Source organism: Lemur catta, chromosome 23 (assembly GCF_020740605.2).
Source record: "Lemur catta isolate mLemCat1 chromosome 23, mLemCat1.pri, whole genome shotgun sequence".
Taxonomy (NCBI): Eukaryota; Metazoa; Chordata; class Mammalia; order Primates; family Lemuridae; genus Lemur; species Lemur catta.
Genome location: NC_059150.1, coordinates 13,287,186 through 13,301,753, shown reverse-complemented (window position 1 = coordinate 13,301,753; position 14,568 = coordinate 13,287,186). Strand labels below are relative to the sequence as shown.

The following is a 14,568-nucleotide window of genomic DNA, read 5'->3' as shown; positions in this document are numbered from 1 at the left end:
GATGTGTGAATTTTCTCCATGTGTTTTCTCTGTGTCCTTCGGAACACCCACAGTGGAGATGAATCACCAAGGTGTGTATTAGTCTGACAGTCCCAGAAAGTATCACACTAAAAGCCAAACCCAGGAAACAGCATTTCACTGAGTTCCTGATGTACTGCTAATTGATCCCAAGCCCTTCATTACTGTCTAGTACAAAGGGCTAAGTAGAAAGTAGGCATTTGGAAAATGAACTGAAAACAAGACAGAGCAAAATTCTAGGCCTTGTGAATTTCAGTTGCTCTGTTCCTGTATTGTCACGCTGATTCTAAGTTTGTCTTTTATTGCAGGTCACTTGGAAACCCCCACTCATCCAGAACGGAGACATGCTTAGCTATGAGATCCGCATGCCTGACCCTCACGTCACAATAACCAATGTGACTTCCTCAGTGTTAAGTCAAATAATTACACATCTTATTCCTTTCACTAATTACTCTGTCAGCATCGTTGCTTGCTCAGGGGGAAATGGACACCTAGGAGGATGCACAGAGAGTTTACCTACCTATGTTACCACCCAGCCCACCCTACCTCAGGACGTTGGCCCATTGTCAGTGATTCCACTAAGTGAATCGTATGTTGGGATTTCTTGGCAGCCGCCATCCAAGCCAAATGGACCCAATGTGAGGTAAGAGAAAGTGACTCTGATTTCAGATTTTGCTATAGTCTTATCTCTACAAGAAGTAGGGAAAGAGGAGGCTTTTACTCACATAAGAGCTAATTCTTTATTGACTATCCCCTAATTCGTAACTTTCATACAATATTAATTATATATCTTGACTTACACAGAACCATAAAAGTTCATCAAAGTATGAATAGAAATATCATCATAATACTGCAAGGACTAAAAACACTAATCACTATTCTCTAAGGATTCTCTACATAACCTTTCTCTTGAGTTTCAAAGTACAGCTTTATTATACATTAGGCAAACCTAATGCATGTTCTGATACATTGGCACAAATATGACTCAAAATTCTAAAGCTAACACCATAATTCTTTGGCGTATTATTGTTATCAGGAAACTTGTAAATAATGTGGTCAGGGGCATAGATAAGATGAAAGGAAAGAGTTGCAATTCTGAAATGGCTTTGTAACAACCTGAACTTGATACTTGGCCAAGAATACGGAGTTGATAATATTATCATTGTTTATAAAGTATTGATGAGAGTAGTCTTAGGAAATTATTAACTTGATAAGCTTTTTGTATTTCTACATTGTGTGAAACTAGCAGTAAAGATTTGGCAAATCTGACATAAAAGGAAACTAAAATGTTATCATTCTTACAAATAATAGTAAAATGTGACTGTAGCTGATTATTTTAAAATAATTGAATATATGAAACTTGAGCCAGAAAAAAATATATATTTATCTGGAAAAAAAAACTTCAAAGATGTTATTCTTGAGGTTTGCATGCATACATCACACACAAATGCCACAAAGCAACCTGAATTTTGGTAATAACATTAGTTGAGATAATCCTGATGTTCCTGCTTGTCTTTTGCTTCAGATATGAGCTTCTGAGACGTAAAATCCAGCAACCACTTGCATCAAATCCCCCAGAAGATTTAAATCGGTGGCACAATATTTATTCAGGAACTCAGTGGTTTTATGAAGATAAGGGTCTTAGCAGGTGAGATTACAAAAACTATAAAAACAAATGCTGGCATTTAGTTTGGGGCATGTTGAATAGTTCAAAGTATCTTAGTGTCTTCATTGTGTGAGCATGTTATCAGTTATGCAATAAAACATGTTTGGTTATTATCTGTGGCATTAATCATCCAACTGTAACAGTCAGCATGTTTCATGTTTGCCATCTTAACGGCATGCTTAAAATAAGCCTTTTGAAGTTGAACTTGGAGGTGTTTGAGCCTTAACCTATTGCCTTTGTCACAGCTCTATCTAGACATGAAATGTAATAGAGGAATTTAGAAATACTGAACACATATGAAACTTGGGAAATTACTGGACACTTGTAAAAGCTTACTATTTCTGGGAAGTGATTGTAAGTCATTGGTTCAGTCCACAAAAGCATATGTAGTAAACAGGATTGAGACTTAAAATAATTCAGTCTAGAATTCAAAGAAACGAAATGGGCAAATAGATGATCTCAGACAGGAGTGCTACATGGGAGAGTTAGGACATGTGGGTTCTGTTTCATCCTGTGCTAGAGAACTAGCTTTGTGACCTAAGGCAAATCACTTAACTTCTCTGGGAGTCACTTTTGTTGTCCATAAAATGAGTTCATTTGATGGGATTAAATGACTTCTAAATCTTCATGCATCCAAGCAATGCCACTGAATTTCAAAAAAACGTGAATGTTATTTTAGGAAAACTATTCAATCATATTTTTCAATATCTTTTCTATCAGGGTGGTTCTTTTTCTAGACCCACCACTCAGTGGCTCTATTCTGCACCCTGTTTCCGGCTCTAGCCTTGCCTGCCACCCCTTCCTTACTGAGGTTGCTGCATGTTGCACTCATTACCCCCAGCAAGCTGCACTTGCTCCATCCATTGCACCCAGTGTTGCCTTTTCCTACTGCCTGATTAGATCATCCTTCAAGTTTTAGCCTAGAAGCTTGTTTCTCCAGGAAGGCTCCCCTGCTCACTCTCTTGCTGGTCTGAATCAGTTCCCCTTTACTGTATTTCCATAGCACACCTCCTAACATATCAGTATTATCATTGCGATCCACTGGCCAGGGTGCTTGTCTGGATACATTATATTATCAGATCTATCCCAATGCGGGGGCTTTGTCTTCATGACTTCTCTATCTTCTAAGGGGGGTGTCTCACAAATCTGAGAGAAAACTGGCAATGAGTCCACTGGTGGATGCCATGTTTTTCTGTTAAAAGGGAGTGACCTCGTCTGGTCAGATGCTGCCATTGCCCAGCTTGACGGCAGCCAAGGCTCACATCCCACTGGGAGGCCAACAGTCTCTCACACTGCACAGGGGGCTCCTTAATGGCCCTTCCCTTTGACCTATATTTATTTGCTGATTTATTTGTTTGACTATGTTTTCTTGTGTTTTTTTTTAATTGAATTTTAATACCTTTAGAAGGAATAGGTGACTTCCTATTCTCCCCACAGTCCCTCATTCCCTATTTCCTTCTTAACTTACATCTACATAAAGACAAGGAGCATTGAAGTGTTTCTTCCCATCTTGACTTGATATCACTCTAGGTACATTTAGAATCAGCTTTTAAATGGTACCTCTCTTGATATAAAAAGTAAAAGTAAGATTCACTAGGCATCTCTTTATGAATTTATTTGTGAGAGTAAACATGAGTTGAAGTCAATTTCCCTCTTCAAGTGGTCTATTCTGGTTAAGTATACGTTTATAACACATAGAAAAACAGCAATCTAACCTAAAATATCATTGTCTTCTGAAATTAAGATCATTTTAGCAGTTATTTTTTCTTTTATGGCTACTTATACAAAGCAGAATCTTGAGCCAATTATCGAGATAATTTAATTCAAATAAAAGTACTTTTTGTTCTTATGATTATCTTTGATAAAGGGTAATTTTCATCTGAGTCACAAAGCTAGTTGCCTCATTACTGAATTTTGCTCTGCCTGTGTAAACACGAACTCAGTGTAACCACAGGTTTATACTAATGTAAGTTTCTAACTTTTCTTCCTTAATAATTCTGTGCAAAGTGGCCACGTTATGGTTGTTGGGGGAACCATAACTTTGGGTGTCCTGACATTTTCATCACTTGGAAAATCTGGTGAACGTGCTGTTATCGTCTGATGCTGCGGATGTGAGTCAGGCAGAGTTTAACAAGAGGGCAGCGACCTCCTTCATTTTAAGCATCAATCTACCCGTACAATTTTCAGCACCTAATATTGCCTTGGTTCCTAAGAGATTAGATAAAACTGCTAAGAAGACAGTGTAGCATGCCCTCCTTTTTGTGTGTGTGTAGATTTAAAGAAGGAAGAAATAATAGGGTTATTTTACTGTTTCAGGGAAAATGTTGATTTAGCTGTCATTAAGTTTATGAAGGAAAATGTGTTCTAACTCCTGTTCCTTTCAAGGATTTATAAATTCCTAAAAGTATTTCTTTTGCAGTGAGTTTGGATAGAGACCTCTATGTGATTTCTTGAGAATCTGCTAATTGTGTTATCTTTAAAAGAAAGCATTCAAAGTTAATTTTCATCTTATTTCAAAGAAGGGTTGGACTTGTTTATTTTAAGATTGAAGTGCTTAAGCTAAATGTATCATAAAATCTAAGTTTAAATCTTATTGATACGGATTCTAATGTATTTTTTAAACCTACTAAAATGAAAATGTTTCAAGTCCTAAAAGAGGTTGTTGTTTCCATGTGGAAGAATACTAAAAAAAAAACTTTTGTCCCCCTCCTTTGTAATGAGATTAAATGTGCACAGACGTTTTTGTCTTTGTTAATATGGAAAGACTGGGTCAATTCCATGACACATGTTTCTGTAATACAAATGTATTCAATTGTATCTATTTTTTTTTTTTTTTTTTTTGGAGACAGAGTCTCGCTCTGTCACCCTGGCTAGAGTGCTGTGGCGTCAGCCTAGCTCACAGCGACCTCAAACTCCTTGGCTCAAGCAGTCCTCCTGCCTCAGCCTCCTGAGTAGCTAGGACTACAGGCATGCACCACCATGCCCAGCTAATTTTTTCTATATATATTTTTTAGCTGTCCATATAATTTCTTCCTATTTTTAGTAGAGACGGGGTCTCGCTCTTGCTCAGGCTGGTCTCGAACTCCTGAACTCAAACAATCCGCCCACCTCGGCCTCCCAGAGTGCTAGGATTACAGGCGTGAGCCACCGTGCCCTGTGCAATTGTAGCTATTAAATGAAGAAGTTGGCTTTATACATAGGAAGGGTGAGTGAGAGAAAAGATTTCTCCCATGACTCCCAAGATGAGGTACATCCTTTACTTACTTCCTTAATATCAACATGTGAATAAAAGTTGAGTCTAGGAATAAAAGCCAACTTCTGTCAAAACGTTAATGTGCCATCTCGTAGCGATGTGCTTAATTCAAAATGAGTGAAAATGTATCTATTTCACATTCAAATTAAATTGATCACAGTGCTTTTCTCTGTTGGGATTTTTTTTTTTTTTGCTTTGCTCTAAATTCACCTCATGCTTTCCTCTTCCAACTGTCATCATATTAAATGTTATCTCGTGAAAAATGAGCTTCTAAATCTGGAAAGATACATTTTGTCGTAGGAGGTTTTTTCCCCCCTACTGTTTTCTTAGGGGAAAAAAAAATCTACTTTCTTTGTCTGTATTTCTTTCTCCTGTTGATGACATAGTAGAAGAAAGATGGAAATTATAGCAGAATTATTTTGACTGTGACATTCTGGTAGTATAGGTATGGATAGCTACAGAAACTATAGGAACTTTCACTCACCATCAAAAAAGTATTATGTTATAAAAACTTTTAAGTGTGGTAAACATTACACTTCAATTTCAAAAGCAAAATTCTTTTGTATCATTTTTAGAATTAACAGATAGATTTAAAGAATATGTACCTGCCATCCATGGAAAATTTCAACAACAGCAGATTTAAGCAATGAAAACAGTATGGCATTGTTGGTTTATTTATTTATTCCTACAAAAGATTTGAAGATCTAAGGAACAGCGTGCTATCTGAGGTTTCTCAAATCCCCACTTGTGTGTTGTACTAAAGCACGCTTTGGGTTGTGGCAGATATGAGGAAGAGTTAGTGGAAGAAGCAACTAAGTAGCCTGCATTTTCAGAAGCATCATTTATATTAGTGACAATATTGACACATGAATTCTGTTAGGACATCAATAAAGTTGACACATTTTTAATTCTGATGAAAATAACCCGAGGCATGCTACAGCTGCACTGAAAAATTTTATTGGCTCCCCAAACATATGAGACCCTTTCAAGATATGAGCCTTCACACATTTTGCCCTGGAATAATGTCTCCTTCTGGACAAATGTCTTCACTGGACAAAATACCACTTGCCACCAAAGCCTAGCCCAAATGTTACCTCCTCTCTGAAGACTTCCTAGCTAGCCAAGGTTAAATTAGATGCTCCATCTAATGTGTGCTCAACAAAAAAGGAACAAATGAATAAATATTTTAGATGTTCTCATTTAAAACCATATTTCTATAAAAATTTATAAGCACTGTGGCTCCAGGAGGACAGATATCAACTTCATTATGTTTAGCATCTGGCATGTGGGTAGTATCCAATATATATTTTTGAATGAATGAACAAATTAATAAATAAAGTGATGTTATATCAACTATGAAAGAAAAATGTAATTTGTTTTCAATATATTTTTAAAAGAAGCACTTTGCTAAGTTTCAGTAGGGATCATTTCTCTATTGAACAGGTAAATTTTTGTGTCACTAACCTATCAAATTATATAAATGACCTGAAAATTTTGAGACTGAATGCTTTAGTAACTATGAAACATCCATGCATTCATTGCTAAAATTATCTATTCAGCAAATAAACAGGTTAAAAACTGCATCATTTAAACAGAATCTAGTAATAATAGTAATAATAACTGAATCTTGAAATGAGTATTGTCCCATAAGATTTTAATATACATTATCTTTTATAAGAAAAAATACTATAGTTGTGTCTATAACAATAAAGTTTACCATTTGCTGTCTGTTTGTGGGGGGCAGGGAAACCTAGGACTTAGAGGATGGTCTCAAACAAATGAATCATTTAGGGAAAAATTATTGTAGTAGCCCAATATTGCTAAATTGACCTACAAACAATTGGTTTTACTAGCTATATTATAGATTCAACATAAGTATTCATTTAGTTTGCAGATATCAAAAGCTATTTCCTACAGAGTTTGAAATGATGCATTTTTCAAGACATGTCTAGGAAACACAATTAGTATGTAGGGAAGAAATTGATCGGTATAAATAGGTTTTGCCATGAGTATATGATGTCAATTGATCTAGCATTTTTCTTTTAAAGGTATTCTTTTATTAGTAACTAGATGGAATGTCCCATTTGATATCAATAATCAGCATCTAAGTCCATTTTAAAAACAATGTACATAGAGTGGAAAAAGCACTTCAAGCCAACTAATACATTCTTTTTTGATATGAAGTGGTGAAATATAACCAGCACATGTATGTAGTTGTCATGGGTATATATCCTTACTACATAAAGATTAGATTTTGAGATGCAATGAAAACAGTGTATTTTAGTATTTAAGTGAATTAAAGATGTTATTTCCTTAAAATTTTAACTTAATAAAAGTTAATGAATATTCAAAAGGCAAATTCATAGCGTCAAGTGAAATACCTACTGATTTCTCAGTTAAATAAAATAATGAATAGTGGAAAGAATTTAATATTGAAAATGAGGAAACTTGGTGCCCAGCCAGCCCTGTTAACTAGTTGTACAAGCTTAGACAAATCCACTTAATTTCTCAAGCTCTCAGGTTTTCTTTTTAATCTGTAAAATTTAACAGACATTTTATTTTTTGAAGCAGATAAACTCTAAAGCCATCTCTTGCTCTAAAATTTTAGTACCACCTTGAAAACAGGTTTCCTAATTGCATGTATCTATGTGGCCTAAATTTCTTCTATGCAGACATAAATTGTCTATTTAACCATACTCACATTATGATGAAGTACCTTAAAGTATCCTAAGAACTAAGGTGCTACAGAATTTATTTACAATTAACTATTTTAGAGCCACCTTATGTTAATTTCGCATGTAGAAAAGAACCACAAACATGGTATCACTTTAAAGCCATAAAGATTACTATTTGTGTAAGAGCATAGACTTATGGAAGAAAAAATTTCAAACATTGTAGGAGGGGAGATTGGGCATCCAGATTCCAGCTAAATTTCTTTTAAGCCATTTTATGAAGTAAAAAATAATTATAAGTATTTTGCCCAGGGAGAGAGCTAATGAAGCTGAGGTCGCTGGTTCAAGTCCCATGTGAGCCATTAGCTACATTTCATTCCATTGTCATAGGCTTGCTACCCTCTTAACCCTGACTCTCCATCCTTCATATTCATACTAGTGGTTGCAAAGGAAATTTGGACAGACTCTTTGGATGCATAAGCAAAATCTATCCCTTCTGCTAGAAAAATAATTAAAAGGTCAAGCCCTGGTGATATGACATCATCCAAGTATGGACAGACCAGATTATCATTATGGTTGCTATTACTATTATTATCATCACTATTAGGTGGGCAGTGTAGCGTCATGATTAGAAGAGCAGGCTCTGGAATCAGACTGTCTATATTTGAATCCCAGCCCTTACACTTATTAGCTTAATAACTCTGACAAGTTATTTAATTCATTGAGCCTTATTTTCCTCATTTTCAAAGTAGGTATTATAATATCACTTTATGGGTTTTTATGAGGAATGAATGTATTAATACATCTAGAAAATGCCTGATACATGTAAAGTAACTATTGTTATTATTTTTTAATTATCTTGGTCATGTGGACTATTTAGTACTTGCTAAAGAGCATATGTAGTAATTTCCCAGGTCTGTCATAACAAAATACCACACACTAGGTGGCTTAAAACAACAGAAATTTATTCTTTTGCAGATCCAGAAGTTAGAAGTCCCAAATCAAGTCCTTTTCAGAACCAGACTCCCTCCCAAGGCTCTAGAGGAGAATCGTTCCTTGACTCTTCTAAGTTCTGGTGGCCCCAGGCATTTCTTGGCTTGTGGCAGCATAACTTCAATTTCTGCCTCTGTGTTTACATGACCAGATCTCCCTGTGTGTGTCTACATCTCTATAAAAATTTCCTTCTCTTTTCCCTCTAGTCCAACATTGGATTTGAGGCCCTTCCTCATCCAATATGACCTCATTTTAACTTGATTATATCTGCAAGGACCCTATTTCCAAATAAGGTCACGTTCATAGGTATCAGCATTTAAGGCTTGAAAATATCATGGGGGTTGGGGACACAATTCAACCCACTACAGCATACAAAGCAAAGAAAAAGGAAAGACAATAAGCACCGGAGAAGAGATAGAAAAGCAGAGAGGTATAGAAGACCTGATGTTAGCACTTATTTGGGAGAAATAGATAAACAGCCTCAAAAAGTCACTAAGTCTTTTCCTGGAGTCCCAAAAGCAAAGCAACACCCTTAAAATGTGGCTGAGGTGGAACCCTGAATAAATATCTTTGGGACAAGAATGAGAAACAGGGTGAGTCAAGCAGACTTCTTCTACCTAAGTGGGTAGCAAAATGCTCTGAGAATCTGGACATAATTTTGGTCAAATGATTTGGCACAGTCCTGCAAATGGCAGCCTCCCCTTTGCATCATGACCACCAGAGGTTGTGATATATTAAGATAAATACTGTGGGTCCTGCATCAGAGGCGAGGTCTGCTTGATCATCTAATAAGCTCAAGTTAGGTAATGATGATCTGAGGCCAGTGTTTGCCGTGAGTCCTGGGTGCCCCTGGGATGGTCACGTGTGCACAAGATGTTTAAGCAAGTGTCTCAGTCTAAGTTATTGTCCAGTCATAGCCTGCCAGTGTCTATAAACAGCATTTTCTTTTCTTTTCTTTTTTGTGCCAGAGTCTCACTCTATTGCCCGGGCTAGAGTGCCGTGGCATCATCCTAGCTCATAGCAACCTCAAATTCCTGGATTCAAGCAACCTTCCTGCCTCAGCCTCCCAAGTAGCTGGGATTACAGGCATGTGCCACCATGCCTGACTAATTTTTTCTATATATTTTTAGTTGTCCATATAATTTCTTTCTATTTTTAGTACAGGCAGGGTCTCGCTCTTGCTCAGGCTGGTCTCAAACTCCTGAGCTCAAATGATCCGCCCGCCTCGGCCTCCCAGAGTGCTAGGATTACAGGCGTGAGCCACCGTGCCCGGCCTTATAAATAGCATTTTCCTAGTCAGGAAGTTTTGAACTAAACAAAGAAAGCCTGGTGGTCTTCTTCCCCAAAAAGCCAAAAGGAATGAAGAATTGATGGCTTTACTCTATTGTCAATTTAACATATGACTTGGAATGTCCTCCTCCTATCACATCACCGTGTGAGTTTTTGCCTTCTGCAAAGTAATATTCAGTTTCCACTGTATTGACTCGAGTAAATATGTTCACACTCCGGCAAAATACAGCTCACTGTAGCAAAACTCTCAGCGGGAGAATGTTGTACACTTTAGTCACAGTTACAATTTAATTTAGGGGTTTATCTGTCTGCAGTGAGATTATGGGAAAGCAGCATAGGTATAGGGAGAAACTGGTGATGAGGGATCCTGATATTTGAAAATGGATGAGTTTCCGAAAAGACGAACATAAAACTCTCTGGATCAAATGCAGATAGAAAGCTGGCAGGTGGCCAGATTTGTAATTGCATCTTGAATTGAGCTGTAATTCTCACCGCTCTGAAAACAATAAGAATAAGAAAATGATAAACCACAATTGGTTTTAAATAGCAATATTTGCTTAGCATTCCTAATAAAAGATTTCCCTGATGCTTTGGTTAAGGCTGGTGAGTTATAAAAATAATGATATGTCTTGTGTAAGGAGGAAAAAGAAAATAATGTATTTCCTGGGGCAAAAAAGGTGAGTGAGCATTTGTGGAGGTGGGAGAAGGAAATCCTGTATTTGGTGAAGAAAAAAGAAATGATGTGTTTTATTTTCTGTAAAATGGAAATTTATATACTTTTTTTTTTTTTTTTTACAAAACAACCTTTTAGATTTACAACCTACGAGTATAAACTGTTTGTACACAACAGCGTGGGGTTTACGCCAAGCCGAGAAGCGACAGTGACAACCTTAGCTGGTCTTCCCGAAAGAGGAGCCACTCTTACAGCGAGTGTCCTTAACCACACAGCCATAGAAGTGCGTTGGGCTAAACCAAGTAAGTTTCTCATATCTTTATTTCCCTTTCTTGTATGAGCAACCAAATAAATGTGGACACGTTAAAAAGTAAAAACTAAAAAGACAAAAAGTCCCTCTTGAGAAGCAAACTCTCCGTCCTAGGTCTACACCCTTCTTGGACCTCCTGCTCACCCTTCTTTCCTTCCTTTTGGATGGAGATTGTAGGTTGGGTCACAACAGCCAGTTGTGATGCAAATGTCCCTGTTATTAATTTGATATAGTGTAATATCGTACACCTTCCTTTGGAGAGCTCTGCCTGATACTTTGTAACTCATACTCATTAGTAAGAAACATTTAATTGGCTTGCAATAGCGTGAAAGGTTTTTCTGAGTGAATCATCTTCAGCACTGGCTGTGGACAGAATTCCAGTTTGAAACAGTGAAGGGAAGCCTGGACGTCAGCAGTAGATTTGCTTTAAAAATGCGGGGTCTGCCCCTGGTCCTGTTCAGAGCACTTTTGCAGCCCCTTGACTGAATGCAAACTTCACAGAACAAATCCCTTTATTAAAGTCTGTAAAATTTGGATTCAGTCAAAAGGCAGCACTCAAGGATCCAGAAGGCCACATGGGGCCCCAAGGCCACAGGTTCCCCAGCCCTCTGCAACTTTAGAAACCGCAATGACCGAAATTTCAGAGCTCCTTGGACAACAGATTAGCATTTAACATCTGACCTGTTGTTCTTTTGTGATGATGCATTTTGAAAATCAGAATAAACGCAGCCCTGAATTTACTGTGAAAATATGTATGGTGATCATTCTTCCAGGAATACCTCGACAGCTGGCAAACAGTTGAATCAAAACTTGTTACAGTATTACCAAGTGTTGAGAAATATCTGATTTGGAAAGGCCCAATTAAAATATTTTGTTTTATGAAAGAAAACTCTGCTCCCTAGGCTAATCATCTACTATGATATAAAAAGACATAAAATTACTGCTGGTTACTGTGTGACTTTGATCCAGCCTTGAGTTTTGTTACAGCCCAGGAAGTCAAATGGTCCATTTAGGATACCTGAGTGAATTTCCCCCAATGTGTTGTGATATCAATTGTGAATGAAAACCAGTATTAGGTGACATTAATTGTAAATTAAATTAATTACTTGTTATGTTCACCTACATTGCCACTAAATAATCCATTTTTACAAAATACTATCACTCTAGGGTTCTTATAAGGTTGCAGATTTCTAATAATCTGTGACACCTATATTGGGATCTCTGAAACCATTTTAATGAAATAATGTAAGTTAATAGATGCTTATGATTACAATCTGAGACACCTCTGGGAAAATTACAAAATTTTTATCTGGGAATGTATGTTTATGTATCACATATTTTCACTCATCTCCCTCTTCTTCTTTGCTCCGTCTCACCAACTGATTCATCTTAAAAGCCTACTGCTAAAGGTAGGCTCTCCCCCACATCTGACATTTGAATACTTCTGTTAAGATCCGGCTGCTGAATTTTCACCAATATAGGTCCTTTATGTTATAATTGCGCTCTTGAAGTAAGCGTGCTTATAAAAACTGACAAACCTAATAGATCGGAAGCAGCTCACTGAAGTTTCATTACCTTGGTAATCTGAACCTCTGACCTTCGGGATGTAGGTAATGCAATCTGCTGTTATTTCCATTCATACCTTAGAAATTTTTCAGGTAACTATTTGTGAGCACAAAGGTTAACTCTCAGAAGAGGGTCAGCCTTGCAAAAGCTTGTTGCATTATCATTTTCTTCCTCTCTGCAACCTGCTATCTTAAGTAAATTAACTAGTCAATCCTCTGTGAAAAGCCACCGATTTTTTGCAATTTTAATTGTAAATTGGTTTCTTTCCTGGTAGGAAAAAATTGGCATACAGTCTAAAATGCTCAAAGACATGAAACTGTAGATTAAAAATACCTGTAGCTGAAAATCAGAAGATATAAATTTATAAATATTTGCTTATTAAAAATTTCCTTAAACATAAAAGGTATTTTTAAAAGCATATTCTTTTTTACCATGGCCCTCTACATGTATACATCATTTGGGTAGCAAAATGTTTCTGGTGAATTTTTACCAATCACAGTTTGACAGGGATGAGTTACTGAAAATTTTAGAAGGGCAGCTTTTAAACATCAGCATCACATGTGATGTAATGTGAGGTGAAAGCATCCCTGCATTTCTTCGATTTATCTTTTGGGGGGCAGATATTGCAAACTGGCAGCACATGGGCCATATTTCCTTCCTCCATATTTCATGCATTGTTTTGCCTAAGGTATTTGAAAAAATAATGGTTTGCCAAGATATAATGATCAGAAGATTTCACATAAAGATGATTTTGGAATTCACTTGAAAAGTCAAATGATTGGGTGAAACTCTTCCCACATTCTAGAAGGAAAGTATCAGCTGGCACTGAGTAGTGGCTGCCTCTTTAAACAGGTCATGCCCTTGACATCTGATCCCGTCCCCATCTTTCTGGTCTTGATGGAGATCTGAGGTCCTTATCCTTTCTCTGTATAATCAAACAAAATATTCTGGCCTGAAGGAAATACACTGAGGATAATTATAGTGGTAATTTTTTTAAAATCACAATTTTATAAGAAGAGATACTAAAAACACCCTCACTTAATTATTCATACAATACTCAGAAACTTAGTAACTTACCCAGAATTATAGGTAGTAAGTAGCAGTTCCCAAACTCAAATGTAGGGCTCAGGAATCAAATTTTCTTCTATTTCTCGTGCATTTAGCTTTAATGATCATTAGCACTTTATCAAGAATGATTTAATAAGATCCTTCCCATTCGACTGCCCACTCTAAAATAAAAGGCAAACTACTAACACGCCCATAGAAAGGAATGTGGAGGGGAGGCAGCAACTCCCAGTGATGGCCGGAAAAGAGCAAGAAAACACTGGAGGGTGGAGAGAGAGGAAAGTATTGAAAAAGGAGGAATGAAAAATCATCCAAATGTCCACTGTACAGTCTGTCTAGCACTCACCCCAACCTTCAGATGTTCATTTCTTGGGTTATATAATCTTCCCTGTCTTGCTCTCCTTCCTTTTCCTTCCATCTTCCCTCTTTCTCTTTTTCTCTTCTACCTTCTTCCCTTTCTTCCCTCCTCTTTTCTTTCCCTCCTTACACAAATATTTATTCATCACTTACTTTGTCCTGGGCAGTGGGAATGCAAAGATGAATGACTTGATGCCTGCCTTATAATAGCTCAGTGAACTCTGGAAAATTCATCAAGAATGAAGGTATCACCATTAAGAGAGCAAGTTTATTTATTTATTTTTTATTTTTTTATTTCAGAATATTACAAGGGTACAAATGTTTAGGTTACATATATTGCCTTTGCCCCGCCCAAATCAGAGCTACAAGCATGCCCATCCCCCAGACGGTGTGCACCACACCCATTAGGTGTGACTATATCCATCCCCTCTTCCCCCCTCCCACCTGCCTGACACCCAATGAATGTTGAAAGTGTTGATCAATTAATACCAATTTGATGGTGAGTACATGTGGTGTTTGTTTTTCCATTCTTGTGATACTTCACTTAGAAAAATGGGCTCCACCTCCATCCAGGATAATACAATAGATAGTTCACCATTTTTTTATGGCTGAGTAGAACGCCATGGTATACATATACCACATTTTATTAATCCACTCATGTATTGATGGGCACTTGGGTTGTTTGCACATCTTTGCAATTGCCAA

General features: G+C 37.0%; 1 protein-coding gene across 1 annotated transcript in view; it reads left to right on the top strand.

The window, feature by feature from the left end:
• The window catches only part of USH2A (usherin), a 605,447-nt gene that overhangs the window by 399,015 nt on the left and 191,864 nt on the right, over positions 1-14,568 (top strand). The window contains exons 41-43 of the mRNA XM_045536030.1: positions 327-661; positions 1,544-1,666; positions 10,704-10,867. Coding sequence (XP_045391986.1) covers positions 327-661; positions 1,544-1,666; positions 10,704-10,867 — 622 coding nt within the window. The remainder of the gene's footprint in view (positions 1-326; positions 662-1,543; positions 1,667-10,703; positions 10,868-14,568) is intronic.